Source organism: Copadichromis virginalis, linkage group LG9, assembly GCF_057382275.1.
Source record: "Copadichromis virginalis isolate Kocher_CV1m ecotype Utaka linkage group LG9, C_Virginalis_male_GT1.1, whole genome shotgun sequence".
Classification (NCBI taxonomy): domain Eukaryota; kingdom Metazoa; phylum Chordata; class Actinopteri; order Cichliformes; family Cichlidae; genus Copadichromis; species Copadichromis virginalis.
Window position 1 is genome coordinate 12,030,753 of NC_140626.1, and position 25,632 is coordinate 12,056,384.

General features: G+C 41.5%; 2 protein-coding genes across 3 annotated transcripts in view; both read right to left on the reverse strand.

Annotated features, from left to right (window-relative positions):
- abca4a (ATP-binding cassette, sub-family A (ABC1), member 4a) overlaps positions 1-3,536 on the reverse strand; it is a 36,157-nt gene extending 32,621 nt beyond the window's left edge. Inside the window, exons 1-4 of the mRNA XM_085468872.1 lie at positions 3,471-3,536; positions 3,087-3,180; positions 2,839-2,980; positions 2,541-2,680 (exon numbers count right to left, since the gene is read on the reverse strand). Coding sequence (XP_085324998.1) covers positions 2,541-2,680; positions 2,839-2,980; positions 3,087-3,180; positions 3,471-3,536 — 442 coding nt within the window. The remainder of the gene's footprint in view (positions 1-2,540; positions 2,681-2,838; positions 2,981-3,086; positions 3,181-3,470) is intronic.
- Positions 3,537-4,433: 897 nt separating this feature from the next.
- Positions 4,434-25,632, reverse strand: part of arhgap29a (Rho GTPase activating protein 29a) — a 33,076-nt gene continuing 11,877 nt past the window's right edge. The window contains exons 3-23 of one of the 2 annotated variants that reach the window (XM_085467763.1): positions 21,231-21,374; positions 18,288-18,384; positions 17,899-17,971; positions 17,358-17,418; positions 16,607-16,753; positions 15,683-15,747; positions 15,475-15,585; positions 15,286-15,366; positions 14,667-14,849; positions 14,299-14,436; positions 13,959-14,149; positions 11,954-12,123; positions 11,370-11,498; positions 9,840-9,938; positions 9,547-9,710; positions 8,610-8,798; positions 7,667-7,804; positions 7,154-7,389; positions 6,719-7,034; positions 6,419-6,527; positions 4,434-6,329 (exon numbers count right to left, since the gene is read on the reverse strand). In XM_085467763.1, coding sequence (XP_085323889.1) covers positions 5,428-6,329; positions 6,419-6,527; positions 6,719-7,034; positions 7,154-7,389; positions 7,667-7,804; positions 8,610-8,798; positions 9,547-9,710; positions 9,840-9,938; positions 11,370-11,498; positions 11,954-12,123; positions 13,959-14,149; positions 14,299-14,436; positions 14,667-14,849; positions 15,286-15,366; positions 15,475-15,585; positions 15,683-15,747; positions 16,607-16,753; positions 17,358-17,418; positions 17,899-17,971; positions 18,288-18,384; positions 21,231-21,374 — 3,743 coding nt within the window. In that variant the 3' untranslated portion in view covers positions 4,434-5,427. Of the gene's footprint in view, positions 6,330-6,418; positions 6,528-6,718; positions 7,035-7,153; positions 7,390-7,666; positions 7,805-8,609; positions 8,799-9,546; positions 9,711-9,839; positions 9,939-11,369; positions 11,499-11,953; positions 12,124-13,958; positions 14,150-14,298; positions 14,437-14,666; positions 14,850-15,285; positions 15,367-15,474; positions 15,586-15,682; positions 15,748-16,606; positions 16,754-17,357; positions 17,419-17,898; positions 17,972-18,287; positions 18,385-19,310; positions 20,521-21,230; positions 21,375-25,632 lie in introns of those variants that run through there. The other variant, XM_085467764.1, reaches the window with a different exon arrangement.

Genomic DNA, 25,632 nt, shown 5'->3' on the forward strand with positions numbered 1-25,632 from the left:
AAAGAGGTCGGACTATTTTCCTGTTTAATATCCATGAGTCACAGTCGTCATTTATATAACTTTATTCTCAACGTGATTTAGTTTTCCTTCCCGGGGCTCATGGGAACACGAGTGGAATGTGGATGTGGATCTCTGTTAGCTCTGTTAGTCCCAGAGGTGTGGACTCGAGTCACATGACTTGGACTCGAGTCAGACTTGAGTCATTAATTTTATGACTTTAGACTTGACTTGAAAAAATGTTCTAAGACTTGTGACTTGACTTGGACTTTTACACCAATGACCTGGGACTTGAATTGGACTTGAACCGGTTTACTTGAAAAGACTTGATATTTTACCCCAAATATAAAATTTAACATGCATATTATATAGAGATTGAAAATGTGACGTCATTCACGGGTAGAACCGCAAAGGATTCTGGGAACTCGTGGCAAGCGGTACTAGCGCACGCAGGCTTTCAATTAAAATCAGTCACACAGCGATAAAAAGAAACACAAAAATGTCAAGAAGCTGTTGTATTATTAACTGCAATAGCCGGTCGCATGACAGCCACGGGAAGCCGACGGGTAAAGAGATCGGTTGTTATCGGATTACGTCGTTGAAGAGAAATTGTTCGAGCCATGTTTCCGAAGTAACAAAGACGCGACGGATGGCCTGGATTGCAGCCATTCAAAGATCAAATATAACGTCCTAGAACACTCCAGCTCAGAGGTTACTCTGCTCCAAGCATTTACACGAAGGTCAGTCTGCTGTTGTAGTTAATACGTCATTTTTCTTAACATAATTGGTGATATAGGTTACAAGCAAGTCTGGCGCTGAACAGAAATTGTCGCGCTATGCTCCTTTATTTATTGTGTTTATTGTGCATAAATAGTAAATTGTCCTGACACAATATTGCGTTTCGCTTCTGTTATTATGGTACATTGACAAAAACATATACTTTTATTCACAGGATAAAACAGGTTTTTTGTATCACTAATTGCCCAGTACGATTACAGCATACAATATTATTGTCACTGCTACATTTCTGTGATGCTACCAGAAATTATTTCCACTACTAATTAATTACCGTTGAGCTCAAAGGTTATATTAATAAACGGTTAACGAATGTGTATTTATGACGACGATTTGTGAGACTGGTAAACTTATGATACGTACGATGGTCTTTCGTTCTACACGGTGCATTTCAAGGTCCTGCACCCATCCGTCGGTAAACTGTACCTGGGCTTGTTGCAGTGACCTGAAGTTACTAAACTTCATGAGTGTATGCACTCACTCCAAGAACCGTATGATTATAAATATGCATATAAATATGCTAAGATGAGATAGCTGACTTCATCTAACTAGCAAATGTTGTCCAGGCTACGTTGGTGATACAGTTTTTTTTAATGTGTATATTTTTGTCATGCGATTTTAAAGCTGGTCCTACAACCGCATCCAAGAATAACATGCAGCTTATCTCAGAACTGTCGGTGAAAATTATTCTTGGAGCTAGGTTTAATTGAGCTGCATTTTAAAGAGGTGCAATTTCACAATTTGTGTATATTTTCTAAGTTCACTATTTTGTACGTGTTGAGAAAAACACAGATTTTAAAATTACATGGTCTAATATTTACATTTAGCATAACTGCAACATTATTTTTTCGTTTGTTTTTTTTAAAGACTCGAAAGGACTTGAAATTCAAAGTTTCAGACTTGTGACTTGACTCGGACTTTTACACCAGTGACTTGAGACTCGACTCTGACTTGCCTGACATTACTTGAGACTTGACTTGAGACTTGAGGATAAAGACTTGAGACTTACTTGAGACTTGCAAAACAATGACTTGGTCCCACCTCTGGTTAGTCCATCTACATATTTCTGCATGAAAGTGGCAGCACAGAGAGCAGCCAGACATAATCATTCAAAGCCTGGAATGCACTCAGCTCCATTCCACTCCCATCATAAAGGTTTATTTTGCCAGTAGGGAAGCATGGCATATGTACAGTGCACACGTATATATGAACAGAGCGCAGTCTGCATGCAGGCCCTTGAGATGGGATGAGTGTTTCTGGGAGTGTGAGGGGTGGTATATGAATTGCTTTCCCACCAAATAAACAGCGTGCTAGCAGCAAAAGTAAGCAGCTTACTTTGCGAGCCGGTCTTAAACCGTTGTGATGTAATCGTGTTACTCCACGCAGACACCACAGACAGACTGATGGGAAAGAATGTGAGGTGTGATGTAAACTGCGATTACCAGGCGACGTGTTCAACTTTTAAAAGATCAACATCTTATGAGTCACAATACCCCTAAAAAAAGCAAAAGCGTCTGAAGTAAACGACACCCGTGTTGTATGATCTGCAAGAGGCACGACTGATTTGATATTGATTGTATTCATGGAGTATATAAAGATTTCAATAAACTACTTATTTTAAACCATTGTTCAGAAAAAAGCTTTTATTCCACTGCTTTAATGAAAGAACTTTATAAATGAACCTTTCTGACCGTGGATTTACTTCTAAAGGCTTCTGCTGGATGTTGATGAAAGCCCAGAGCACTGACCTGAGACTTTTTCAGGATGAATACGTAGCGTGTCCATGAAGTTGCTCATAGCATTGAGCTCCCTCCATAGGCGACCAAGCTGCAAAAACTCTGGGTCCGTAAAAAGAAGCTCTTCAGCATCCGAATAGAACCGAGCCAATCTGAGGAGGAAGGCCATAATATTAACAATTATTATTAAGGCTAAATACCTAGATTCATCTCTTTCACTCGACTTAATAATTTTGCCTGTTCATCTTAGATCAGACACTTAATACGAATCCAAAACTCTTCCCACTGCCAGCCTACAGTTGATGCTTACATGGAGTTGTTGTAGTTGGACACCAGGCCAGGAGATTCACCACGGGTGGGGTATTGAAAACAAGGGTTGTTGGCATTACAGAAGATTCCTTGGATCCATGGCAGGACCCCAGCAGAGGGCATGGCTTTATTGGGGAAATGACCTGAGGCGGATGAGAACATTTATGAATTGCACTAGATACAGAGGATATTGTTTTTCTGTCTCAGCGGGCTGTGCTAATATTTTCCAGCGAAGAACTGTTTGCTCACATTCATGTTGGCGATAAAGTGGATTTACTTTTCGTAGCCACACCAGCCCCATGAACAGCATAACAGGCCACAAGATCTCCATGAACAAACGTACCTGGTTAAAACAGACAACATCTTTTAAATGAGCAGGTTTTCCAGTTTTAGTTGTGGTTTCTATCAATCTGACAAATTCTCCACTCTTACCAACCCCAGTTTGGGACAAAATCAGTAAAGATGCGTTAGTTTTTAAGTATATTCTGGGCTCGCATAAAAAAAAGACTTGCACTGTATAATATGCATTAAAAAAATGAAAGATATATTTAGTAATGTGTGAACTGGTGGGGTCAGAAGCTCTGGAGGCATAGCTTAGCCTTTACTGGGACAACTGGAGTGTGGAGCTTTTACCCTTTGCCTCCTGCGGATGGTCCAGTTCTTCCACAGCAGGAGTCTGACCTGTCTTCCTGCCCCCATGGTGCCTCCTTTTCACCCCCGCAGGGGCTGGCTATAGCCAGTAAATCTGTATTGAACCAGATCATAAAACATCTTACGGGCCAAGTAAGGCTAACTTTTGTCTTACAAAACTACTCATGACTCTAAAATGCAATTTGCATTTGAAAGGCTAAATTTTGTCGATGAACTCACAAGTCGGTCCATTCATCTGGTGAGAAATCCATGTGAAAGCTAGCAGTAGCTTAGTAATGAGGTTAATGAGCTCAAGACCTTGACATGGTCAGATTTACAATTATAGACTTGTCAAACGCTCTTTCGCTACAATTTCTGGTTAACGCCAATCCCCCCAAAATAAAATAAAATGAAATCCCACACTGTCTGTGCAGCCACACCATACATTTAATCTAGTTTAGTTCCAATCATGATGACATTCTCTATCCATTCACTGTTTCCACATACTTCCACCATAATCCAAAGGACACAGTGCAACTTAAATTGTCACTTACCTCAGAAGAGCACCTGTACTGTAGATTGATCGCCAATAACAACAAAATAACTCTGCATATTCTACAGACTGTTTGCTGTGGTTGCAAACACAGCTTGTTTCCAGACCTCCAGAATAGTTAAGCAGATTGTTTTAATCTCCTTTCTCGGTGCTGGGAGCCTGCTAACACCTCTCTGCCATTTGTAGAGGCCTGCATGACCCGGCCACCTGACATTAACAGTGCGGTATAATCCTACCACTATTATAATCCCATCACTCTTACATTTTCCTTACATTTTAACAAAAACTTGAATCTCTAGTCGCAGATTATCATCCTGCACAAACTGCATGAACTCAGTTTATTGCATTACACAGATTAAATTAATATTCCTGTAAAAAAAAACAAAAAAAAACCACACGCACAAAAGACCATCACTGTTGTAAGTTGTCAGATATATTTTAATAAGTTACAAAAGGGTGTTTGTTTTATGTACCTGTTTTCTTACACTGAACTTTCAACACTGTGCCAGGCTTGTACATTACCATGAAAAACAGATACCATTTAAATAAATGATGCACTTCCCATTACTTACAAAGAAAGCATAAGATTCAGGTTATTGATAAAACTACTCAAATTGTAAAAAAACAAACAAAACAAAACAACCAACAACAAAACCAACAAAAAAAAACAATGAAAAAAAAGCTTTGGCTATTAAAAAATGTACATATATTAAAATTAGGAAGAATAATGCCATGTCAGAATCCTGTAGCATTTCTAAAAGCTTTTCAGACACATTTAACACCACGCAGTACAAAAACGAGTGGATTTATACCCTTTGTAAGTGATGCTTCCTTACATGACCAAACGCAAACACAGACATCAGAGTACATCACGTAACAGATGTTGTTAAATTGCAAAAAAATATTAGCAATGTTTTTAATTACAGACTACTTGTAACAGCTTAAAACACTCTTCAACGGTGCAGGCAGAAGGCTGATGGTGAAAGAGCGTTATCAGGTAAGTGCACCACACATCTCCATAACGTTATGCAGTATTGTTACGCCTCGAGGGCTTTTTTTGGTATAGAAACATACATACGTGAACCTGTAAGAATTTTACACAAAATATTCAAACAAAAACAAATTGCACAGATCCAAAAATTATAAATATCCTGGCTGTGTGCCAGAGTATACTGAGCAAGTGATTGGTAAATGTATGATTTGTGAATCAAAATTTACAGCATTATAAGTGCATTTTTTTTCTTTTGAGGATCAAAGATATCATAATACTTACAATAGATCTACACAGTGCCAGTCATACATCTGCTCATTTTCTCTACAGAGTCAATGCAGATGTTTCTGCGTGTTCCTCCTAACGTGACACACATTGTGATTCTCGGAGCTCTAACAACAATGTCTTTAAGTGGCTTAAACAAAATGCGCCTCTCTGTGTTCCACCTCTGGAAGACGCCTGGGCCTTAGTCTCTGGTACACTGGTTTTGCCTGGTTTTGGTCCATTTCCTCAGGGCTACAGCTGGGAGACTGAGATATGGCTGTCTGTTCAATCTCAACGTCTTCCTCAAGGGGCTCATCTACAGACACCTCTATCTCAATGCCTATTTCCCCCTCCTCATCCTCCTCCTCATCCTCCTCTTCATCTTCTTCCTCAGCACTGTTAGCTTGTGCACAATTCTGCAGGACTTTAGCTTTGCTTCCCGATGGGGGCTTGTAGAAGGTTCCTGGGGGGGGCTGAAGAGTTCTGGGGGCTCTGAAAGTTGTTGCAATGGGGCTATACTTTGTGACATTATCTTCCCTTTTTATAGTCCTGTTGGGTCGCACTGCGACTGTGTAAGTAGTTCCAAGGGAGAGGGTTGATGGCACAGAGGTTGACAAGCCTTCCACTGCTGCACTCTCTGTGGATGAGCTGGCCTCAATTTTGACAGTTCTTGAGGCAACTTCATGTTTGTATTGTTTATCCCAAGTTCTGCGTAATGTCTGGGTGTCGATAAAGGTACTCCGGAAATGTGTGGCCGCTCTTGTTTTTGTATTCTCAGTCTCGTCCACTTCTTCGATGGACTGGTCGCAACCGCTTCCCTTCCTGTCATCTTGGTCAGTGGCGTTCCGGGAGTTATTCTCGTCTATTTGGCTTCGGTTAAGTATCCGTTCGGCCGGCATGCTAAACGGCCGTGACGGTAGCTTGTTGCGAGGGTGTCGAAGCTGAACCCTGGTGACTGTGATGTGATGAGAACGACACAGGCCTCTCTCCCCAGATTTTGCGACTTCAGGGACACTTGACGACAAACTGAGGGTCTCTGAATCAGTTTCATCAGCTTTAAAAAGAGGACAAATAAAACTTTTACGATAAAATAACAACATGATTGTTATTTTAATAATTATCTATTACTGTGACAATACTGACCTGGTTCAAAATCGCTTCCATCAAGGCTTGGCATCCTCTCCTGAACCTCAGTCAATAAGTGTGAAGAAGGAATTATAGACGAATGCCTTTTAAACACCTTTAAGCTCGACTGCAAGACAAAGACAGACAGTAAGAACAGAAAACAACCCACCACTCTACCACATGCTAAACAAGAAGAGTACTGTGTATAGTTTTTATACTTTATCACGCTATATAGATAACAGAATAGCTCTTTACTATCATTGTACATTTACAACATCCTGTGTCATTCATGTATCGTAGTGTTGGCAAACCAGTTACCTCTTTAATGTCTCCCAGTGACTTGGAGTGCCTGATCAGCTGCTGCTCTTTGTCCTGTTGCATAAGGCGAGTGTTAGCGCGGGTCTGGGCATCAACCTCTGTGGGCGAGGTGCCACTTACAGGACTCAGAGGCGTGTCAAAGACCATCTGGTAATGTCTGATCAGGAGCTCCACAATGAGCGCCTGATAAGGGTAATCCACCAGAGAAGAAAGGGAAACTTCAGCATCGGCCTGCCTTGGCTTGATCAGCGTCGGGCCAAAGATGATACCCAGATTGCTGGCGGTCATCTTGTTCTCCTCTGATTGCTCCGTCACCCTGGAAGGAGAATGAAACAGATAAGAAATGATCATTCCTACTATTATTAAAAAAAAGGAGCAACACATCCATATGTTGTATGTAATGGGATGCCCAGAAATCCATTCAGCCCTCCCTACCGGTGAAGATGCTCTATGAGGAACTGCAGCGTCTTGTAATTAGCTGGTGGCAGCTGTCTTAGCAGATCCTTGATCTTGAACAGGACTCGATTGAGCTCGACGCTAACCTGCGCAGGGGTCGCAGTGGTGGGATTAACTCTCTGTGCTTCCAGTTCCTCCACAATGATACTCTGGCTCTCCTTGGCCAAACCAATAAAGTCGTTATAATAGCGGAAGAGGATGAGTGGCTCTGGAAGCTGGAAAGTACGGAGGAAGAATTAGATAAACAAATGAAACAGAGATGATAATAAACAGCAGCAACCAAAATATGGACATAAATACACAAGTGGTACAGAATTAGAAAAGAGATAAGCACCCTGGTGATAAGCGGCAGGAATTATGCGCCAAAAATAAACAGACAAATGCACATTTTTAGTATTAATGCAGTTTGTCATCCAAAGCCTACTTTAGCCATCTCCTTCACAGGATGAAAGCTGAAATACCTCATTATGCTAATGACCAAAAGCAACCCACCTGTCTCAGGTACAGTTTGAGTACATTGCTAATGTCGTGGGGAGAAAGATCGGAAAGCTCCACCAGATCCTTGCCGTTCTCAAAGGCCTGGCACAGCTTCTCTACTCGAGACTTTGCACCATTCACACGGTAGATCCCCTTCAGAGCACACAAAATGCAATCAGCGCATGAAAATTACACACAAGTTTTTGGAATCAATATGAAGAAACTGGGCAAACATATGAGCAGAATACTAACAAGATCAGCCAAAGAAAAAAATGGGAGAACACTTCATTCTTATTTAAAAAGGGTTTTGGTCTTGTTTGATAAAACGTAACGGAAACAGAAACCAATAATTATCAAATAATTTAAAAAGCATAACAAATATCGAAGGTGAAGTGGAGGACTCGTTTTTCTAATTTCACTTTCACTCTGTAAAAGACTGCATGAACAAATAGCTTTGAAGGAAGTCTCAAATACTTTTATCACATACAGTGTGTTAGCAGTGCCAATAAAGATCCAGAGAAGCCAGAGAAATCTTTGTACACACAGGACAAGGCTGAAAACCAACACAGAGTGCCCATGACCTTTGGGCATTCAGGCTGCACAGCATTAAGAACAACTGATGGAAATCACTATGAAAAACCAAAAGCTTTCATCACTAAATCCACAAAAACTATTTTTTTGCCAACATAGTTTTAGAAAAACATATTTTTGCATATGTCGCTAATACACTCATTTTTTACATATTAGATAAATTCCCTCAACACATTGTGATTAGTCCTGACAGCAATGACAGCCTTTCACAGCGCAGCCACTTTTATGGTCACAGTATTGGATGCTTTATAAGTGAACTTTAATGCCAGTGCCAGCAGATCTATGCTACAGTTTTGGGTTCTTGTTTCATGAAAATTAATGATCAATTTATTTGTAACCAAACCACTAAAACACCTATTATAAGTACCTTGATGCTGAGGGCTCTATTCTCAATTTCCGACGTGCACTTCCGTATGATGAATGGGATGCCATCCTGGCTGTTCTTAGCCGACTGTGTGAAGTCAATGCCAAATAGGTGAAGCCTTCCCTGGAGCTTCTTGTGGCCACACTGGATAGCCAGGGTTTCCAGACACTTTTTATGGCACGCCAAGGAGCACTGCAAACACAGTGACACATACCTCAGTTATAACAAGGACAGAGTAAAACATTTCTAAGAAAATCCTGAACAGTTTTAACTGTATGTCAACAAAAACAGTGGAAAAACTGACGAAAAAACACGTCCTCACAACATAGCTATTTTTGTTAATTTGCCCAAAAACCAAGTCCAAGAAGCAAACGAGGAAAGCTTCACATCTAGTGACCCTCTGAACCACTCACACTGAATCATTCCAAGACTCTGCAGTGAGCTGCATTCCTATGTCAGTTTCTTCTCAATATGTCTATTGCGTTGCATAACCTCTTTTAAAAGCGTTTCTCCAACCAAGAGCCGCTCTTATTGTCTTCTTCAGTGTATCTAATACATATGGACAGAAACTTGATCTAAAATCAACAGTGGACAGAGGGTGCACAGGGACGATGGAAAGGACTCCTCAGAAGACGAACAAAAGGTCCTCAGTTTCTAGCGCCCATTCCCCCAACTGAGACCAGTTAGTGAATTTGGTCACAGAGGAGAGCTTGCGGCCAGTTTCAACTTTTCCCTTTATTTCCTCATCCAAACATGCTGATGAGGGGAGAGGTGGCTTTTCTCTTTTGTTTCTGCTTGATTTTTTTGCTGGCCACGAGTGATAAAGAAGCTGTTGTGAGCCTCTGGCAATCTTTATCGTGAATTTGTAATACTCTGAATGCTGTGGGCCGCAAACAGAAAGGAATAATACAAATAATAAAAGAAAGGAATCCAAGGTTACCTCCTCACACTCCGCTCCATGAAACACCACCAGGCTGTCACACTCACGACACTTGGAAGGTGCTCGAAGCTTTCTAAGCTTGTGGGTTTGGGCCGCCTTAGACATCTGAGTGTTTCTAAAGGGTCCTGGAGAGCTCGCCGTTTCGATTACCATTTCATTTAAACCTGCAGTGGCAAAGGAGCATTGTTACAAATGTAAATATGTGGCCTATAAGTGTAAGGAACACATAAGAGTACCTTAAAAAAAAAGGAAAAAATAAACACAAAACCCTTATACAAATACAACTGACTTACCATTATCAGACGGCGAGGGAGGCTCTCTCTCATCCAAGTCATCAGCAGAAGACATGGTACCAGTGGAGGGGGTTCTGGGTAATCTCCTCTTGAAGTCTCCTGAACAGTAAGGTAGGACACACCAAAAAGTCCACATCTTTACAGTCACGTCAGGACACTGTTTTCCCCCCTGTCTCCTATGCTCTACATCTCAGCGGTAAAACTGAGAAGCAATACGGCGATTTGACGAATTTAAAGTAGCAAATGAAAAGGCGGGCTTAACATATTGTTGGTAACTGAAACCAGCATGTTATTGTTGGTGGTGGATTAACACCTGGATTGGCTGATGAGTAAGGGGGTTGAATACTGATCAGAGCCTTTTCAGAATGTTTTTGATCTTCTGATGAGCTCAATAACAGGTTAATCAGAGATAAGTGCTGCCATTGTTCACACTCTGGGGGCTGGGAGAGCTTTGTGGCAGACTCCAATACACAATTTAACACCGTGCACCAACTTTCTCCAGTCAAGACCCGCCCATAACAACTAGCCATGCCTTACACACAGGTTTGGTAAAATCAATTTAACAGGAAATTGTTTGATGTTCTCCAAGGTTACTACAAACCTGGTGGTATTACCTAAATTTGTCACTGTAACATATAAAATGGGCATAGTGCTATTTAAAGTTTTCAATGTAAAGTCCATGACAGGAACACATAAAATAACAATTATAGCTACGTTCTTCTTTGCAAATGGCTTTTTGCATTCTGATTATAGTCGAACCGAAAGCTCAGAGCACTGCATTTTAAGAAAGTGCGTGCAAATGGGCAAAACAAACCAACACGGGAAAACATCTTAGCAAAAAAAGAACAAAAAAGTAGGCCCAGTGCAAAAGTATGGAAAACAAAAGAACAGAAGGGTGGTGCATATACAGAAAAACACCATTACAAAAAAAAGCCCCTGCAAAAAAAAAACAAAAAAAAAACAAGAACTACAACAACAAACTACAGGACGCAAAACACACATGTTGTTGCACAGCAATCAGGGAGCACAGGGAAACCGTTGCAACATTCTTATGTGTGTGCGTACGTTGCAGAGTGCAACAAAGAGCCATGACTGCCTCTTTACTCTGTGATTACACACCAACAAACCTGGGTGAACATCAAGTTCGCTAGGGAAAAAAAAAGATGCGTGCTGCCCTGAGGTGCTCTCAAGACAGTCAGTCCAGAAAAATGTGCCATCTCTGGCTATGGGTGGTGCTTTTAACCGTGATGAAAGACTGACACAAATGAGTTTGATGTTGTGCAACTGTGGAGGGAAAACCCAGCGTGCTGCCTTTATTATCGGGACAAAAAAAACATACCGACAGGAAGTGAATGTGATTTTCTTTCTTTCTTTTTTGATAGCTCAAGTGTGACGGCATGCAGAGATTTACCCAGCAGATAGACACAGCATTCGTACTCGTTAGCTAAATAGCTATTGAGTGCGGTGTCGCACTAAATCAGTTCTGCTAGTGATCATTTTAGGGGGACTTCACAATCTTCACAATCCTACCTGGGCTTGCAGTCGGCGAGTCCATGGACCGGGACTCACTGCTCCCTCCAGCACTTTCCGAATCACTGCACATCCCTCCACCCTGATTGGCCGAGGTCCAGGGACGAAATGGCGCCTGAATTTTAAGTGCTTGTTCAAAAACACAACATTAAAAGATAAGAAGTCCCATGTTAGCTGCATGCTATAAAACTGATCATAAAGTCAGTTGAAGTCAGTTTCCAATTATGTTACAAACACTTAAAGGCGGGCCTAAAGGTAATGAGGTCAACACCTGCACACATTACCAAAAACAAAACAAACCACAGGGAAGTTGGCTCCAGTTTAAATCTTCAACCTGGTTACCCGAACTTCATATTTCAAAATGTTTACTTGCTAGGCATTGAGCAAACTGTTGTGTACCTCCCTCAGCAACAATGTAGTGGAGTGCAAAACTATCTCTAGTGCTAGTTTCCGTCTTTGTTGTGCAGGTATTTACTCGGTGAGATTAGTAAGCTGTGTAAAAGTTTTTGTACTTTCTCTCAGGATGTCATGATTTGACCCCGTTTCTGTTGATTGCATTTATAGAAGAAATCCTAAACGTGTACCTTGGATGTCACCGCTACCGTTGGAGCGTCTTTCAGCAATCTTGGGGTGTTGGGCACTGATGGGGCTGTCCACATCATCTCCAACAAGGAGGTCAGAGGTCACAGATGCCTGTGACAGGTTACTGTGGGAGGAGTGGCTGCCACTTAGTGAGCGCTTATTGAAAGGCATCCTAGGGTGGAAAAAGACATCAATTTGTATTATTTACTTAAAAATCACAATGCCATATCCTAGTTATTTAAAACTGTTATATGTACAGTTGTTTACATTGATCTAATTAATAATATGGAGATCAAAGTATCCCCCCATCAGGGACTATTACACCCCAACATTATTTATCCCCAGAATAGGGAAAGTTCACAAAGAGCAAAGCTTTCAGCTTTCTGGCTGCCAAATGCTGTTAGTCCCCATACAAAGTATGAATATCTAATACCTACAATATTATATTTGAGGATTCCTGTCTAGCAGTAAGACCACTGACTTCAAGACAATTTTAAGCTCAGTCAACATCCACATTTCCTCCTCTGCTGATGGAACAAATTTCCACTTACAACTGTAAATCTCATCAGTTTTGATACGATCCACGAATGATCAGCCAATCAAAGACAGCAGATAATTAGAGCATAATGACAACTAACTGACACAGATAAGCTCGGGAATGGCAAAAGCTACATGTGATGCCATCCATTGTTAGGCTAAGTATCCAGCTGCATCTAACAATATACAATAAGTAGGTCACGGGTCTATATTTAACCTTTTGGTGGCCGCTGCACTGGGTGCATGTGAGAGCATATGAGTGCTGGTGTGTGGGCCTAAGTTTCATTTCCTCTTTCCCAAGCTGAATTCTTTTGATCAGAGGGATCAGAGGTGGGTGTGGTGGAGGCAGGAGAGTGGGGGTCGTGGAGGGAGAAAACTAAGTGAGAACAAAGCACACTGTTATTTCCATCTGTCTGGTATTTGTGTGTGTGACCCCAAACCCGCGTCAACAAAACTCTCTCAAAAGGGAAACCGTCTATTTTTAACCATAGCCTTCAAAAGAAGTCGATACTACATTTGCCTAATTATGAAGTGACCAATGTGTGTGTCATCTTGGTCAATCAGACTTTGTGTGTACATGAGTTTAATGGTGCTGAAAATCTTCAAAGAGCTATGTTTCCCCTTGTGTGAGTAATGTGCAGCAGTGACCCCTAGAGAATTAGGCCAGCCATAGATGACTGACAAATGTAGAGACAGTGGCACAGCTCAAAATAAGAAATAAGAAAAAGTGGGGCTACATTTGGTAAATAAACTAATTCATCTTTTAATTTTGTTGTTTTCTTGCTGTGGCTTCTTACAGTGGGCTAGCCTCCACCCCAAAACTAATGCTAGGGGAAACCCTGACGGGGTTTAGTAAACTGATGGTAAGCCCACTGGCCCAGCTCCTTTCTCCCGTGACCACAGTAATTTCCGCAGGAAGCCCCGGCCAGCGCGATGTCACAACTGTTTCAGATTTTCCAAAGCAAGCTCTCTGACTCTGGAACTCCACCTATCACCGCTAAAGTATGTGCAGTCTCAGACAGTAATAGCTACAGTACTATATTTACTTAAATTTACAGTTCCAACAGTGAAGCTTTGAGGTGTTGAAGTAATTGTTTGTCAACACAAAATGTAGAGACAAAAGCATTCAATTCAAATCACATAGCTCCAGGAAAACATGGTTAATATAAACAGAATTGGTTCCTGCACAGAACCCTGCAGAACTCCATTGCATGCATCCTACTAAAAATACGACATACCTTCTAAACGATGCTGAAATTAAAATCTTCAAATAAATAAATCCACCCCCCCAATAACAAGTAAAAACCTTTAGGTAGGTAAACTAAGATAAGGTCATTTGATTACCTTAAAAACACATCACATTTCAATTGAATTCAAATGTTCAAATAGCTAAACTAAATTTAAACACCTGTTTAAAATGACAAGCTCTGACCACATTCAGACAGCAAATAAGAGGAAGGGACATCGCACCCTGTGTTTTGTGTGACAGGTGAATCCAACGAGTGACACTCAAGTCGAGGCGCATCCGTAGGTAAACTCCTGACAAAGTCGATGTAACGCTGGCCAGGCTCGTACAGCTTGGCATTTTCACACAGAGTCTGGTGGTTGACAGGTAGAGACACAACCTGGGCCTGCTGAAGCTGGAACCAGTTGACGGTCACCTGAAACAGGGACACATTCCAGTGAATGATGATTCAGCAACTTTGAGCCAGTGTTAACTTATCGGTGGAGGTGTGCATTATTTCTACCACTCAGCCTGGTTTCAGTTTAAATGAACATGTCTTTAAAGACTTAACGTATTTCAACTTACGGCCTTGAGGGTGAGGTCACACTGGGAGACCATCTCTCGGATCTGAGTGATAATCTCATTCTTGGTGTTGACCAGCTCGACTCTCTTCACCCCGACATCAACCTGACAAGCTTTGCAGTGATCTTTGGCCTCCTCGGCCTGCCAACAGAAAGAATATAAATCACTGAAATTTTCAATTAAAGTGATGGATTCAAATCTGGGGGAAAAAATAGGAAATAAGAACTTTAATGACTAAAAGCTGATCTTCATGTTGCAAATAGAGACTAATCACTTGTTCTCGAATGGCAACTGAAGGCTTTATAATCACAGGAAACAAATTCACTGATATCTAAAATGGATAGATTGGACTATTAGAGGTGATGCTCTACCTTCTGCAGCGCCTCCTCCTCCAGCCTACGCCTTTTTTCTAGCTGCTTTGCCGCTGCCGCTCCCCCTCCCCCTCCAGTCTGCTCCTCCTCCAGCCGACTAGTCGACACCTTGGCCTTCTCGTATTCATCCTGTCGCTGGGTCTGCAGGAGCCGGGCCTTCCTCAGAGCCGTGTCTGCTTCGTGCTGCAGATGTACACGTATTAGTTTGAGTCACACACAGATTCATGCTGTGTACAACGTGAATGCAACCACAGAAAAAGATGGCTTTTAAGTTTTTGATAACATGCAATAATTGCTATAAAGATACAATTCACAAACAGATTTGCAGAGATAATTCATGTTCAGTAACATTTCTATTATGGTGTCCAACTACAGAGTTTAGGACTTTGACTATTTCTTAGATTTAGTCACTGGATTAGTGTCTCTCAATCCGTCATACGTGCAACAGAGCACTTGTCTTGGCAGGTTAAAAACAAACTATTTGTCTGGATTTGTATATCGGGCTGAATCACTTCAAGAGCATTCTTGGGCTGAGACCCCAGGTCAATGAAGCTTTTGATCCAGTGTGCATTTGTGTGTGGTCCTCTTAAAAGTGCAACCTCCGTGACTGTCGACTCACCATTTTCTTTTGCTCTCTCTGCCACTGCTCCTTGACCTCTTTTCGCAGTTTGTCCAGCTCATTTTTTCTGGCCAGGAGAGGCTGGAAAGAAACACAGAAAATCCACACCACACCCACAAAAGCAGTAAGACCACTTGTTTCCATCATACAACACAAGACAAAGTTAGATTTCATGAATGCAGCAGTTACCTGCATGAATTTGTTGCTTTGGAGTATTGCTGCAGTTTGAAGAATCAGCTGGCTATACTCGATGTCATTTTTGAAAGCTGTCATGTAGATCTCACGGAAAGGCATGAATTCCTTGAACGAGGCAGAAGAGGTTTAAATCTCAGTCCCTAACATGTGTGAGATGCACACGATGCCGATGTAAGTCAAGTTAACTGCAGCGTCAACTTACCTGTTGACTAGCAAGCGTCTTAGCAGTCTCAGCCATCTTGGCGTAACTTTTTGCACACTCAATATCTGCAAAAAGACAACAAGATTCAAACAGGTTCAAATAGATTAAACAAACATTACAACACAACGTCCTTTCTGCTGGTTCAAAAATGTATATTTTATTTAAGTATCTTTCATTTTCAATTAATAATTGGATCTCAAACAAATGTTTTAAGTCATTAATGCTTTCCAAATCAACTGCACATTGTCCTTAATTCTGATAAGAGATAAATCAGTGTGTTTAAGAAAAGGAGCTGATAATATGGACTGCACAGCTTGACTGAGCGTTCTGTGTCACAGGATAAGTGAAACCATTCATTAACCAATCTATCAAACAAAAGTTTGCACACTACAAACTCAACCTTGAGCATGAACAAGACTTCATTGTTTTACGTCCAGCTCAGGTGATCAACATGGTTTCCCTGGGAACTAGCCTTTAATGGGTCACTACACTGTCCACTCACTAAAATGATGTGTTTAGCTAGAAAATGTACAGCAGTTATCATTGACATTTCCCAGTGATCTTGTAATGGAGCTACTTTTAAGATCAAGTGGACAAATTAACTACTAAGATGGCTGAGACTCCATTAGTGTAGCTTTGCATGATTCAAGTTCATATTCATTAATGCCCCTTTTGAAGCCCCTCGGCTCATCTACTGTCCAAAACAAGACGTTTTAGTTCCCATCGTCATAAAAAGCTAATGAAAGGATCTCGTATGGCAACTAAAGAGTCAAGCACATGACCGTGGTCCATGACACCAACTCATGACATCATTTTGGATTCTTTTGAGCTACTTGGGCGTTAGTTAGTGACTTAGTACTTAGTTGCTGCCTCCCAACAGTACTTCAGAATTGGTCTTGTGAATCCACCGGTGTCATAACTCACCCATATTGAGACGCTTCTCCACCCATGCCAGCAGCTCTTTGGTATACTTGGACCACGCCTTGGCGTAGGCCAGTGCTGACTCCACTCCGCTGTCCTGCCTCTGCAGTGTCCTGTCCACCTCTTCGGCCCGAACCGGTGGAGAAGACTCTTTGATGAGCACACGAAAAAAAATAAAAAATAAAAATAAATCACATGAGGAAGCGTGTGCAACATGATCCCCACTAACCAACCAACACACATCGAACATGGCTCGATGGAGTAGGTGCATGTTTAGCAACATCTATGACTGTGAGTCAGCAGGAAAAAGCCCATGCTGACCTTGAGTTAGCAAGATGTGGGCTAATGCGGCTAAGATGTGGGAGCAGGGACAGCTCAGTAGGTAGAGTGTTTGGCCCCATGATCGGAAGGTGGGGGTTCGAATCCAACGAATGGCTACCCTGAGGTACCCCTGAGCAAGGTACCGTCTCTACACACTGAAAAAGCCCATGCCCATCGGTTAAATGCAGAGAAGAATTTCCCCACAGGGATCAATAAAGTATACAATATTAATGCCTTTTGAAGGGAAGCAATGATGACAGGAGAATGACCACATGCATTAATACCAGAATAAGGTGACTGGACATAATTGCAAATAACCCCACAGACATGCCAGGGAGAGGACAAAAAACAGAGTCAATCTCTCCCCACTCCTGAAACTTCCACACTGGAGAACAGTACAGTACAGTAGCTGTGTGTCAGTGATCTGCCTTACCTGGCGGATCATCTTTCTCAAGACCGGATCCTCCAGATTCCACAGAGAGGTTCTCAAAAGACTGGAAAACAAACCAAAAAAGTGTTTTTGAATAAATAAATATGAGACATAGGGGAGGTGCACGAAGGGTGAACTTCCTTGTCAAAGCAGAGTACGCTCGGCTAAAACGCTTGAAAAAGGCTTATCAGAAACTTGGCTTCCTCCTTACATCAGTTACAAAAACTGCAGTGGGAAAACAACAAAGCATGACATCAATTCATCATTTGAAGAGGCCATTTCAGAATCATGCTGCAACCTGCAGGTATGTTGCTTCACCCCTGATCTCCGCTGGGCAACTTTTCATATCTTATTTTTGACAATTCAGGGCCAGAAGCCAAAATCGTACACTTAACAGGAGAGTCCATGAACTGATGATGAATGTATGTTTAATAATGGAGCCCATATTCTAAGGTACGAGTTTCATTTTAAATCTTAAATGCAGTTCTGGAGGATGTTTATCAGGAAGTTAAAGCCTCACTTTTAAATATTGCACTTCTCTTACCCTGCTTCTCTTAGTCAGGGGGAGCCCCAACACTGATCCATTCTCTACATCTCCCATAAGGAAGTCAGACACTCTGAAGAAAAACAAAACAAAATAAAAGAAAGGTTCAGTAAAGAATGAAAAGCACAAAAGGAAATACACACAAAAACACGACTTAAATTATGTTCGGGGGGTTTATTTAGCATAAACAGAGTTTTTATCTGCACTCACAAAAAAGAACTGCTTTTATTTTTCCTTAGCTCTTATTCTCTCTTTTTACACAAGATTAATAAATATCGGCTGGCCTCCATTAGCTGCGTGCATATGCAAACGAATTGAACGCAGTAACAAACATCATCGAGTGAAATGAGCCGTGGAAGGAGCAATCAGAGTAATGACATCATACTCACACATTGCCAAAGGTGAATGCCAATGTGTCGATTGCGGCGTAGATCTCTCCGAAATGCTTATGTTTGTTGTCTTCGTTCACCTCCTTAAAGTTCACTCCTGTCAAATTATGGTGAAGTAAGACTGAGTCAACTTTCTGTAACAACCCCAAATCCTGCATACTGAAGACATCCTGTGTTTAAGGCAACAATCACAAGATATGATTCATCATCCTGTGCATGATGTTAACAACAGAGTGAATGAAAATCTCTTCTGACTCAGACTGTACTCCTCAAAAGCTCTGAGAGCTAGAGGACTGTTTGTGTGTAGACCTTTTAGAGTTGAGCAATCCCTCAGAGGCATCCAAAAACAACTTTATGTTAAATCAGTGAAGATAAGCAAAGACCGTGAGTGTGTATATTTGGCTGTAATCTGCTCTTGCAGTAGTTTCCTGCTGAAAATCTAAACACAGTGATGACTGAGGACAGAATGGAGGAAAAACACCAGTGTAAATACGGCTGTAATCAGTCTTCACAATAAACTTCCTGGCCGGACTGAGCAGAGGGAAAATAAACCAGGAGAGAGATGCTCAGAAATGAGACCCAGCAATAAATCAGTGATGTCACTGGTCATTCAGTCTTTCCTTTCCAATAGAACAATGGAGATTTCTAGAGTTCAATGACTTTCAGACATTTTAAATAGAAAACTAACAGAGTTCACTTGTTTTTTATTAGCTAAGCTCAAAACCTACTTCAATGTCTTGACTTTTGAACATTAATCCTAAGCTGGGACAACTTCAGAATTTCCTGAACTTTAATAACTTCTCAAATCCTGAAACAAAACTAGCCTAAACGTCATCCACACCTAGAGTCCTAGATCTTCCACCTGGTCTCTTAGTATCTGCTTCACATAATGCAAACCACCTACAAACGCCTACTATAGACCTTCCCAGTCTTCTAAACTGCTATTACATATTGCCTCGTACCTCAAAATGTTTTCAGAAGGTGTTGCTAAAGAAGCACACAAGTGAACCAGCAATTACCTACCTCAAAACAGGTTTCTGTCCCGCTTTGTCCTAAACAGATATAAGCCTTGTTGATCATGGAAATCAACACCTGCTTAAGACTCCTTGGAAGAAGCCTTAAACATGACACCAAAATACTTGCAAATCTTTAGCTGGTCCAAGAAAAGGATTCCTTTGACCAACACAAGGAAAGACTGACCACTGAAAATAAATAAAATAAATTCAATGGGGGGAAAGAAAAAGTCTTCAAATTAAATTTAAAAACTGATTTTAACGGGGTGTCTCCAAGCCACCCCCAGCAGTTACCACCATTCAAATCATACAGCTCTGCTTTCGCATCTCCTCTCCCGCACAGCCCCTACCCCCCAACAGGACATCCTGAGGCTTGCTGGAATACAATGCCAGTACTCGCTCAGGCCCCAACCAGTGGTCCAAATGTGGAAGTTACATCATCAGAGAAAAATGGTATTGTTTCACTCGAAAAGCACAACACTCTCGAAACACTCATCAGTAGCAGAGTCCTGTGCTGCAATTAAGGGATCGGAAGCTCCAACAGAGAGTAATTGAAGACGTACTGAGGTATGCCAAGGAAACAGAGTATCACAGGGTGGGAGGTTCAATTTTCCACCAAAACAACTCTTTGACGTAGGGTCAGGGTGCACTTCAAGTAGAAATCCAAAACAAATTGCTAGTTTTGCCTCATATGTACGTTATTGTGTAAAATATCAGGCTTGGTGGCTCAAAAACAATGGAGCAAAGCTGATAACACACTGGCACCGTCTACATCTCTCTTTTTTGGGGGGGTGGGGTATCAAGAAGTGGACAGGTCTGGCCACCTAGTGGTAGAAAGATGTTACAGCACTTCATATAGTTATGGAAAGAACAAGTAATTACTGTGTTATAATATCTACTATTCACTATAGGAACTTCCTCTGAAATAAAAATAATAATACCATTACTCAGAACTATTTAAAAAAAAGTTTGTCTAACAGCTGAAGACTTTCAATCTATATACTTATGAATCCTCCTAATGATTAATGCAATATAATCACGAGCATTAATAACAATGTTTTTACAGAATGACTATTAAGCTCTCAAATCCAAGCCTTCCTCATTGACAAAGTTGTGCTTTTTTGTCTCGCTTGTGCAAAGACATGTTCCAGTGCCACATAAACACTCAAGTTACTGCATGAAAGACAGGACTTGCAAGAGCTTATTTTTTGTGGCACATATATGCACACGCCCAAATGTGTATGGACTCATTCCAAGTATTTCAGCTAAAGGTGAAGCCCATTCACATTCACATGCACATGCAGAGCCTCCTCAGGCCTCTCCATCATGTCACCATTCCTTAGAAGTAAAAGCTTTTTATGCAGCCCCTCTCTGCCCCTCTTTGCAATGCAAATTGAGACGAGGTATACTCTAGGGATTCTTGTGTGGCCGCCAAGTTAAGAACTGACCTGCATGCCAGATCATAATCTTAAAGAATGAGCGACTGAAAAGGATTCCTCTGTGCAGTTCCCACTGGACTGGCAGACAAAGCACAAAGGACACCCGCTTCTCCCTGGATCTTCAAGTATCAGGTACCCGACTCCCAAATATTATTTTCTTAGTCTCTATATGGGGTTTGAAACACACGTTGCTGCATTCAAAGTGCTCGAGTGACTTCTGAAGAACTGTGTCACCTTGAAGCTGAAAGACAACTCCAGAGAAACAGTCTCTGGGAAGTTCTTTAAACCAGGATTGGGAAGACTGTATGAGAGACAGGACGTGGTAATAGTGAATGCCCAGCAGAGAAGACTATCAAGGGAGAAGGGAGGATTAGATAAGCAGAGACAGAAAACAGACTAAAGGAAGAGTGGAGGAGTATCTGGCATGTTTTACAGGAAAGCCGAAAGTTATGAGGGTGAGCATTTAGGGGGAGCTGGTCATCTTTGCTCACCTTTGACCGTGGCGATGACGGTTCCAGCTGTACTGAGGATATCCACTGAGTTGAGGCTCTGGTGTTTGCTGATAATGGCCTTCAGGACTCGTAGCAGCTCACCGAGACGTTCGTGGACCGCGTGGTGAAGACAGTCTTGGTGCTCTGGAGATTGTCAAGACAGTTAAATAATGCTTATTGCACACATTTTCCACCCAGTCAGAAAGATATGCTCACATTTAGTCCAGACTGATGAGAAAAGGAATCCCTTAGCCCCTTAGAACATTTTGGCAATAACTAACATGCGATATATGAAATCAACCATTTCAAATGACAGAACTGACATATTATACAGCCAGTGGATTATCCATTAGCCTTGTTAACCTTTCACCAGTAAGAAAAGAGATCATTGGCAGTGTTGCTCCGTCTCAATGATGACAGGTCATATGCTACATGATACTGTAGAAGCTGGAAAATTAAACGTTTCCAAGGTGCCACTTTATGCTATGAACTGTGTCTGCAGGCCCACTGTGTTTCCAAACAGAAGTGTATCAAACAAAATGCTATCACGTTTTATAAACCCTGAGCAGATTAGTCCTAGGACCCACCAATTTACAGTGGGGCAAAAAAGTATTTAGTCAGCCACCGATTGTGCAAGTTCCCCCACTTAAAATGATGACAGAGGTCAGTAATTTGCACCAGAGGTACACTTCAACTGTGAGAGACAGAATGTGAAAAAAAAATCCATGAATCCACATGGTAGGATTTGTAAAGAATTTATTCGTAAATCAGGGTGGAAAATAAGTATTTGGTCACCTCAAACAAGGAAAATCTCTGGCTCTCACAGACCTGTAACGTCTTCTGTAAGAAGCTTTTCTGTCCCCCACTCGTTACCTGTATGAATGGCACCTGTTTGAACTCATCATCTGTATAAAAGACACCTGTCCACAGCCTCAAACAGTCAGACTCCAAACTCCGCCATGGCCAAGACCAAAGAGCTTTCGAAGGACACCAGGAAAAGTATTGTAGACCTGCACCAGACTGGGAAGAGTGAATCTACAATAGGCAAGCAGCTTGGTGTGAAAAAATCAACTGTGGGAGCAATCATCAGAAAATGGAAGACATACAAGACCACTGATAATCTCCCTCGATCTGGGGCTCCACGCAAGATCTCATCCCGTGGGGTCAAAATGATCATGAGAACGGTGAGCAAAGATCCCAGAATCACACGGGGGGACCTGGTGAATGACCTGCAGAGAGCTGGGACCAAAGTAACAAAGGTCACCATCAGTAACACACTACAACGGCAGGGAATCAAATCCCGCAGTGCCAGACGTGTTCCGCTGCTGAAGCCAGTGCATGTCCAGGCCCGTCTGAAGTTTGCCAGAGAGCACATGGATGATACAGCAGAGGATTGGGAGAATGTCATGTGGTCAGATGAAACCAAAGTAGAACTTTTTGGTATAAACTCAACTCGTCGTGTTTGGAGGAAGAAGATACTAAATACTTTTTTGCCCCACTGTACATACTGGTGACAAGATAACTATGTGACACCATTCCGGGTTTGAGTTCTCCTGTCCTGGCGACAGCACCATAAAGTGGAGGACGGCAGAAACGCAACACACGAACCCAACTGCTATGTGCATAAATAAACGAGACCTACTATGGTCTTTTAGCAATCATCAGCCATCCAGCGAGCGAACCAAAGAAAACACGGCACCACTGAACGACACAGGAAATCATTCCTGCCTGTGGCCATCTCCCTGTACAACGCATCCACTTAACACACTGTTTGCTGCTACAACTACACATGTTTCTTTTCCAAATATTTATTTATAAGTGACTTATGTATGTATGTATGTATATATATGTATATATTGTACTATTCTTAGTTAGCGTATTGTCTGTCTTGTCTTAATGTTGGTTTAAAATGGAGCACTGTAACAAAAAATAATTTCCCCCAGGGATCAATAAAGTATTCTGATTCTGATCTCAGGTATGTGGTTCTCTGTACTGCACGTGACTTTACAAACAGTGAGTCACAGCCATTAACAAGGGGACAAAACACTCTGTTATCATCTAACCTTGAAAACGTGCTCTCGGCTTAGTCAGAGTGAGATCATGAACAGCGCAATGCATTAACTAAGGTAGGTAAGGCTGAGGTATTTTTTGCTACTTACTGGTAACATACAGTGGAGTGTGACCAGACTGCTGACACAACATGCATGGGTGGCTTTCTTAGAAATAACCAGTACAAGAGGGTAGGCACGTCTCCCTCTGTTCCCTCACTCATGCAAACACAATATACACACATACTCACATAATTACACTTGTGATCTAGATATGCTGAGTCCTAAACTATAATCACACTAAATACACAGGAGGCTGTTTGGGAGGTTGTTTTGATTTCATGTTTTAAATGTCATATGACTTCACTTTAATAGTTGTTTCCAGGTCACATATCTTTGCAGCCAAATACAGGTTAAACGAAAACACACAAACAAACATACACACACACACACACACACACACACAAAAGACACAGTCGGTCAAAGCCGCATTTTGTGCTGACGATCACCCCTGGATTACCCTTCATGGAAATGGGGATCAGGAAGACTTTAGCTGTCTCCCGTTTTTTCTTTTATTCGTTAGCTCTCTCTTTTGGAGTGGGACAAATAGTTCCGCCAGTGGGGCTAATAATGCTAGGTCTTTGTGGCCACCGTGACAATACTAGCTGAGGCCTGAAATGTAAATCCAGCCGACTGACCAGTCTGTGACAACTTCACAGTGATCAACAGTTCAGGTAAAACGTTTTGAACAGAACAGCTCTGACATGCAAAATGTCTATATATTCTGCTGCTTTACTGGGAACTAGAGCTGGGCGATAGAACGATAACGATATGTATCGCGATATAACTTTTACTCGATAGAGAAATTAAGCTATCGCGATAGACCTCGCCACTCTTGTTCTCTTAAAAAAAAAAAGGTCAGCCGATCCAAATTCAGTAGCGCAGAGCCGAACCAATCACAGCCGCAGCGTCACGTCGCGTGACTTGTTACGTACAGCACATGTGCCAAGCCGCACGTGTGTTTGTTTGGGAAGCAGCCAGCGGGTAATGGAGGAAATGAGTGTGCCGACTAGAAAAATCAACCGAGCGTGACCGAAGAGAAAACAGATGATGGTTCCAATGCCGGAGAGATTGTCGAACAGAAGAGCCATAGAAGCTCCGTAGTGTGAAGGTATTTCGGCTATTTCAAGTCTGACAAAAAACAGAGTAGCGTGCACTGTAAATTGTGCCAAAAGCAAGTCTGGAAATACAATAAACTGGTGCATGCGTCACACTGTGCGCCACGTTATTGTTTCGGTGAAATGAATTTCTACAATACTGTTACTGTTAATTCTACTCTCTGCAGTGTTTAAATGCTTACATATACACACAGTTACTGTCCCTCCACACATACGACTCGGTTCTGCTTCTATGCCCCAGCTTTGTTTACTTTTTCCCACCGAGGCTTCTAGACTTCTGATTGGCCAACATTTCTACACGGTTAGGAATCTAGCGCCACCTGCTGCTTTGGCATGTTCATAGCAGCGTTTTCCTTCATTTCTGCCTTTATGTGTGGACGGGATTATTTTTTAAAACGGAAACGGAAAATCTCCGTTTTCAAAAACACCCGTGTACGTGTGGACGTAGCCTCAGTCTCTGACTGGAAGCGCTAATTCGTCATTCGGCTTTTGTCAGACTAAAGTAACTGTTAAAACTGTTTGAAAAGCTCAGCTATACAACAAGGAGAGATTGAGAATTTCCTTTTAGTTCTCAGTTTATTTGATATTGACAAAAGTTAGTCAGTTTTGTCTGTTCTTCTGTAAAACAAACTAAGATTTATTTTTAGAATTAATATTTTGTTTCTAAGTGGAATTGACAATTTAGTTTGTTTCGTTTGTTCTATTTTGAAACTTAAACGCTTTAGCGGCTGCCTTTTGTGTAGTTTGCAATATTTGCCTTTATTTATCTGAAAAAGTCTCATGTTCCTTAAGTACATCTACCCTGTTGAACTTATTATGGGAAATAAATATTTAAATCAAAACAAGCTGCTGATTATTTCACATTTTACTTGTGAGCAACGGCACATTTAAATCTTACAAATAGTTATTTGGCTTATATCGTGATAGATATCGTTATCGCCTGAAATGAAAAAAACATATCGTGATATGAAAAAATCTCATATCGCCCAGCTCTACTGGGAACTTTATGTCCAGCCGACTAGACTGTTGAGAAATATCATCATAAAGACAACAAGCGGCAACTCAAACCAATTAACCAGCAAAAGATTGCCTAAAATGTGTGGAAATAACTAAATAAGCAGCTCATTACCAAAAACTATTTCATGAGGGGACAAGCTCAATCACAAGACTGTTTCA